The 7,558-nt window shown below is 29.6% G+C and overlaps 1 protein-coding gene across 1 annotated transcript; it reads left to right on the forward strand.

Moving 5' to 3' along the window:
• Positions 1-336: 336 nt before the first annotated feature.
• LOC110793138 (CASP-like protein 4B1) lies at positions 337-1,454 on the forward strand. The gene is made up of 3 exons (XM_021997978.2): positions 337-758; positions 845-980; positions 1,070-1,454. Exons 1-3 carry the CDS (start codon positions 496-498, stop codon positions 1,265-1,267), a joined length of 597 nt encoding a protein of 198 aa, XP_021853670.2. The 5' UTR covers positions 337-495; the 3' UTR covers positions 1,268-1,454.
• Positions 1,455-7,558: the final 6,104 nt, after the last annotated feature.

Genomic DNA, 7,558 nt, shown 5'->3' on the forward strand with positions numbered 1-7,558 from the left:
ATTTTGAGATAACATTCACGTTACAATATTTTTGTATACCAACCTTAGCTTAATTAATTAAGAGTTTGTGATCGTTAGTAGCTAGGTTTCTGATCCTGAATTAGTTGTAAACATGACTATTTTTCTTAAGCTTTAGTCATACCTAAACTATCGTCACTAGTAGTAATTGTTGACTAGGGAGTAGGGATGATAATATATTTTGTTATGCAACACTAACACATATTCAATGAAAAATCTGCCGAATATTTGATCAAGTAATTTAATTAACACATATTAATGCTTCGCCACTACTTACATTCATAGGTCCCTCAACTCTTAAGAACAGCTTCGTGACAGCTTTTTGCTCCTCTAGCTAATCTAAGTTTACGTCAAATTAATTCCATAATATATAATATATAAGAATCATAAAAAAGCCATTCTATTTCAACAACTCTATCTAATTTTCTCCAAGCTAAGGCTCTTATTAGCTAGTTAAATACAATTAAGCTAGTGTATATGAACAAAATAATGCAGCAACCAGAGAAACAGACGGAGATTCCACGACCGCCAGGAAGCGATGACCTGGAGGACGGGGCTAAAGAAGTGAGGCCGGAATCGCATTTCCGGGGATTATCAGATGTTCAGCAATGGAGAAAGGAGGATTGGATGAAGAAGGGTGTGTTAGTTTTGGTTTTAAGGGCATGCGCTTTGCTTTTCTCTTTCTTAGCTTTCATAATCGTGGCTGTTGTCCCTGGCTTCCATCTAGTTGAGTCTACCAGGTAATTAATTCTTTATAATAAATAATATACTCTCTCTGTCCCTAATGTTTATCTCCATTTAACAATAGTGCTTTATTATCATGCAGTTACTTGTTTGCCATAGCATTGATAACAATGGTATACACAGCAAGTCAAGTTGGAATAAAAGGTCATGAACTTCGCACTGGAAAGGATGTCATATCATCAGACATAGTGGTCTGGATTGATTTTATTGGAGATCAGGTAATTATTGGCATGCAAACATGCTTATTAATTATTGATAGATGTATTCTACTTAATTTGGTAATAATTGTTTTTTTGTTTATTTACAGGTAATGGCATACATGCTGATATCAGCAGCATCAACAGGAGGGATGAGTACAAGTGCAATGAGGAATATGGGATATATAAATCCAATCGTTGAGAAAGAATCGGCGGCAGTGGCTATGTGTTTTCTGGCATTCTTCTCTGTTGCATCAGCATCCCTCATTTCAGGATACCATCTCTTCACCGAGTTATCTAGATCCTAAACACCATATACATTTTCTTTTTCTTTGTCTGTGAACTTTAATTTGATCAAGTTCATATTCTTTTTGTCCTTGTTTTTCTTCTTTTTGTTACTCTTTCCATGTCAAAGGATTGATGGATCGATTTCCTAACAAATCTTGAATGTTCATATTGCTACATTGACCTGATCAATTCACATTAACCATGATATTATACCATATAGTAGTTTCTAAATGCAGAAAATATTTTCTTAACCAATGAATTAACGAAAGTTTCCTTAGGACAAGATCTACGACGTCTTACCATGCGTAAACTCATTAAACTTGATTGACCTTATGAATTTGGTCAAACAAGATTATAAGAGAGAAACTTGAGCAAAAGGTCTTGTGCAGTAAATGTGCACGCACTGGCCTTGGCTTGCAATGAGTCCTCCTTTCCTTTCTATCAAATAGTGTTCATTCACCAGAAAAAACTAGAGAATTTCGCTTGTATAATAAATTAATTGCATCTCGAGGTAACTTTTTATGTTATGAAGTAGGGATCGAGTAATTTTTAACGGTTATTTTGCACTTTGACCGGCACACAGATTGATCCCGCCAAAAACTTTATTATTATTTTATATCCTTATTTTATTTTCGATTTATGTATGGAAAAAATATTGGATTATAAACTATGAAAATAATATATGCCACATAATAATAATGGATTATATATTTACTCAATATTTTAGTTTAATCATATGTCGAATATTTTTTTGGTCAAATCAGCATATCAAGCATAAAAAATATGCAGTGTGATGGAAATTGCATACTTCGAACTTTAGGGAGAGAAATATTTCAGTCAATTATATTATAAAAAATTAGTCCAATAATTTTAGAATATCAGTGCATGCACGAGACATAGTCTAGTTTGTAATAAAAGACAGTGGAGTATTAAAGTATTCAAAGGATGCAAAAGGTAAGATAAAAAAATACATCGTAATAAATAGGTGAGAGGACCAACATAAGTTGGTGGGGAACTCACCTTGTGACTTGGAGGTCACAAGTTCGAGCCCCATCATCTGCGAAATGCTTGGGAGTGGCTCAAGCGATGACCTGCGGAGCTGGGCTGGTTAACCTGTGCTAGGTGCTGGTTCAGTTAGGGTCTCTTCTTCTTACCTATTAAAAAAAAAAAAAATAGGTGAGAGTGGGGCCCGTGAGATAGTATAAACACTATTATAAACCCGGTCCACGCTGACTTAGCGTGAACCAGGGAAACCGAGTAATTTAGGCTGCGCAACATGTGTATCAATCACGTGACGGCTATTTGGCGATTTTAAATAATAACTATATAAGTATTACAGTAAATATGTGATATAAAGAGTTACTATGTAATATATGTAATGACTATACCGGGGTATATCCATCTATTGCTAATGTACCCCCCATGTAGTCATGTGCCAAGCACATGTATTAAAAAAATATTTATATATAGGGTTTTTAAATATTACCTTCGTCTCACATTACTTGTTACACTTAACTTTGCACACAATTTTGGGTGTTAAGTGATTATTTGGTTATCAATGGTTATTTTATTGAAAAAGTAGAAGTGATATGAGTTAGTGGGGTATTTTTTAATTGAATGAGAGAGGGTGTGGGGACCAAACTTTATTTAATGGGAAGAGAGACAATATAATAATTGTGGGGACATTCCTAATTTAGAAATTTAACAATTAGGCCCTGTTCTTTAGAGTTGAACTGAACTGAACTGAATTGAACTGAACTGAACTGAACTGAACTGAACTGAACTGAACTGAACTGAACTGAATGCTCATGAACTGAACTGAACTAAACTGAATTCTCATGAACTGAACTGAACTCAACTGAAATGAACTGAACTTAACTTAACTGTACTAAACTTAAATAATAAATAATAAATAGTACTCCGTACATAATAAATAATAAATAATAAAATAATAAATAATAAATAATACTCCGTACATAATAAATAATAAATAATAAATAATACTCCGTACATAATAAATAATAAATAATAAAAAAATAAATAATAAATCATAAAATAATAAATAATAAATAATAAATAATAAATAATAATAATAATAATAAATAATAAATAATAAATAATAAATAATAAATAATAAATAATAAATAATAAATAATAAATAATAAATAATAAATAATAAATAATAAATAATAAATAATAAATAATAAATAATAATAATAAATAATAAATAATAAATAATAAATAATAAATAATAAATAATAAATAATAAATAATAAATAATAAATAATAAATAATAAATAATAAATAATAAATAATAAATAATAAATAATAAATAATAAATAATAATAATAAATAATAAATAATAAATAATATAATAATAATAATAATAATAAATAATAAATAATAAATAATAAATAATAAATAATAATAATAATAATAAATAATAAATAATAAATAATAAATAATAAATAATAAATAATAAATAATAAATAATAAATAATAAATAATAAATAATAAATAATAAATAATAAATAATAAATAATAAATAATAAATAATAATAATAATAATAAATAATATATAATAAATAATAAATAATAAATAATAAATAATAAATAATAAATAATAAATAATAAATAATAAATAATTAATAATACGGTTAACTATGCAATTACATTGTATTACCGAATTTGAATCTAGATCATCACCAAAAGTAGAGACATGTGAAATCCTTAAAAGTTATAATCCTAATGTTTTCAATTTTTTTGTTTTAATTTGGAATTTAGAAAAAAAAATGAATTTTATTTTACTTTAGAAATTATTACCGGTTTGTTAAACTCTTGGATGATCCGCTACTACATCATTGTTGTTTAATTTAAATTTCAGTATCTCTTCCTGTTTTGTAATAGGTTAAAGTTTTCTTGGCTAGTTTAATTAGATGTGTAGTAGTATTATGTCTTAAAAAGTGAAATGTTAGTGATTTACATCATTTTTTCAATATAAAACTACATCACATCTACGCGCAACTTTTTTATTCGTGTAACTTAAGAAGTGCGGGCCTCAATATTTTATTTCGCCCATAGGCCACCAAAAGGCTAGAGACGGCCCTGATTAAAGTAGACATATTTGATCAATTATTAGAGCGTCACGTAGAAAATCATTAGATTTCAGCCAATAAAAAATAAGGTTTCTAATTTATTTAAGAATAAAAAATGTTTGGCCAATGTAGATAAATAATTAGGTGATATATAGACATTTTTTATTAAATAATTACTAATACAAACACCCTATAATGCATATACTCCGTATGAGAATATCAATATTCTAGCATTTGACATATTCTAGCTAAATCATCTACGAAGTACTTCATATAATTTATCGCTTCCCTCAAAAAAAAAAACGAAATATATATTTTATCTTTCCTGGCTAGCTTGAAGATTAATATATAATATTATTATTCATGAGTGCCGTGACATGGTGGAGGTTTGATCAATGACATACAACTTACAAGCAAATCATTAACAAAATAGCTAACCCTTGAATATCTTAATTAAACAATTTTAAAATACATATATAGAGTTTTAAACTAATAAAAATGAGTTCCGGACATGATAAAGTTTGATGTATTTATTGAGATAAAATTTGTTAAGATAAAGTTTAATGTAAGTTTAAAAACTAATGAATGCATCATATATACTTCAATTAGTTTTTTTTTTCTTTCCAGATAACAAACATTAGATTTTTATTTACATAATATATATATACTACGTATGTGTTCATTAATGTATTTATTTGTGCTTAATTTCATATTTGTTAAGAAAATAACACTTTGAATTATATTGCTTTATACCATGTTTTAATTTCTTTTGTTTTACCGTTATGAAATTATTTTTAGTTGAATTTTTATGTTTAGTTCATAGTGATTTGTATCACGGAATATTATTTTATTCATTTATCCATATTTTAATATATGCTTATTTTCCATCTTGCAGATAATTTATAAGAATGATCAAGGTATGATTTCTATAAATTTTAATTTAACAGTAATGTTCCATTTTATCTGATAATATATTATTGTTTTGTTTATTGATTCACAATAAATTGTGTGTAAGTACGGTTTTTCATATAATCAACGTTTGAATGTTTGACAAACTATAAAACCCTAGATTTATCATTGTATTCGTCTAATGTTTCAGTATAGCAATTTGAAGCATATGTTTATATCACTTCTTCTGAAGCTACTACTAATTAAAATAAATAAAAGTAGTTATAATATGGAGATTGAAATTAAAGTAGTTTTCAGTGATATATTCCCTCTACGGATTGTTTATAATATTTTAGCGATCTATCTTTTTATGGTGGAGGAGGGCTTCGCAAGTGTCTGGGTTTTTTCCATTCTCCTCCTCTAAATGTTTAGTTTGTTGATTTTCCATTAATACTGCAAAAAGATTAAAAAAAATAAATTAAAAAGTATCTGGTATGATTGACAAAACATATATAGTATAAAAGACTACTACTTATTAGATTGTTATAACACAATTATTAAGTAAACTGTGCATCGCACGGGCTTCAAATCTAGTCATGTTTAATTTTAAAAGTAAATAGGTTTCTATTATTATTGTGAAATGCTTGTCAACAGTATCTTTCTTTCTATTGGATACTGGACAATCAACTTTAGGGGTCTAAGGCCCAAAATTAAGCCCAATACAGACTTCACTTCAGCTCAAGTCATGAACTCATGACAATTGACAATTGACAAGCAATAGTGTAGGTTGTGTAGCTACTTCCTGCAAGGCTACAAACACAAGTTTGTAACGATATCCTGTTTGCCATCATATCGGGAGTCGGGAAGTATTATTGTAATAGGTGATTTTAACCAAGTTGAAAAACAAAGCCAGAAGTTGGGGGGAAATGGAGAGCAACAAAGGAATGGGAAGAAGCTATTGGGTGGGTAATGAAGAAAGTGGGAGCACTGGTCAAACAAGTAAGCATGGGCATATTTGCCAACTCTCCAACACAAGCTGAGGCTTATGCATTGCTGTATGCAATGAAAGAGCTTCCCGTAGGTGAGCAAAATGTGCAGATTAGGACTGATCCTACTGCTCTCGTCCGAGCCTTGAAGACCGGTAAACTTGCTCCGATGGAGATCTTGTACATTATGAAGGATGCAAAAGTATTGTTGGTATCCTTTAATTATTGTATTGTTTCTAAAGTTAGTAGAAATTTAGTTTCTTATGCCCACTATCTGGTTGTTGCTGCTAGAATTGGGAACTAGTCTATTACTTTGTATTATGTTGTCAAAAATAAATAAACACCATATACATTTTCTTTTTCTTTGTCTGTGAACTTTAATTTGATCAAGTTCATATTCTTTTTGTCCTTGTTTTTCTTCTTTTTGTTACTCTTTCCATGTCAAAGGATTGATGGATCGATTTCCTAATAAAACTTGAATGTTCATATTGCTACATTGACTTGATCAATTCACATTAACCATAATATTATACCATATAGTAGTTTCTAAATCCAGAAATATTTTCTTAACCAATGAATTAACGAAAGTTTCCTTAGGACAAGATCTACGACGTCTTACCATGCGTAAACTCATTAAACTTGATTGACCTTATGAATTTGGTCAAACAAGATTATAAGAGAGAAACTTGAGCAAAAGGTCTTGTGCAGTAAATGTGCACGCACTCGGTGTATAATAAATTAATTGCATCTCGAGGTAACTTTTTATGTTATGAAGTAGGGATCGAGTAATTTTTAACGGTTATTTTGCACTTTGACCGGCACACAGATTGATCCCGCCAAAAACTTTATTATTATTTTATATCCTTATTTTATTTTCGATTTATGTATGGAAAAAATATTGGATTATAAACTATGAAAATAATATATGCCACATAATACACTAGTGGAAAAAATACCTGTTGAGGGGGGCATTTTGGGCTTATTGAGGCGAACAAGGCCCGCTTCGACAGACGTGGCTTCAACAGCTCACATAGCTGTTGAGGCGGGCTTTGTTCGCCTCAACAGGGGGTCTGTTGTGGGGGGCTTTCAAAAGTCCGCCTCAACAGCCCAAAACCAAAGCGAAAAATAAGGACCTGTTGTGGGGGGCTTTACAAATGCCCGCCTCAACAGACACCTCTGTTGAGGCTCACTTCTTAAATGCCCCCCTCAATAGACCTGTATTTTTGCGCCAATACCTGTACATTGGCGCCATAAATTCATATGTTGTCGAGGCGTACATTAAAAGCCCCCTTCAACAACATTATTTTTTTTTCCCAAATTCTTTTAAAATATAAAATAGATG

The sequence above is a fragment of the Spinacia oleracea genome, chromosome 5 (genome assembly GCF_020520425.1).
Source record: "Spinacia oleracea cultivar Varoflay chromosome 5, BTI_SOV_V1, whole genome shotgun sequence".
NCBI classification, from domain to species: domain Eukaryota; kingdom Viridiplantae; phylum Streptophyta; class Magnoliopsida; order Caryophyllales; family Amaranthaceae; genus Spinacia; species Spinacia oleracea.

Bases quoted from the DNA above. Each gene is read 5' to 3' on its own strand.
- LOC110793138 (XM_021997978.2), top strand. From the start codon at position 496: ATGAACAAAATAATGCAGCAACCAGAGAAACAGACGGAGATTCCACGA. The intron at 759-844 runs GTAATTAATTCT...ATTATCATGCAG, and splicing joins CATCTAGTTGAGTCTACCAG to TTACTTGTTTGCCATAGCAT. The intron at 981-1,069 runs GTAATTATTGGC...GTTTATTTACAG, and splicing joins TTGATTTTATTGGAGATCAG to GTAATGGCATACATGCTGAT.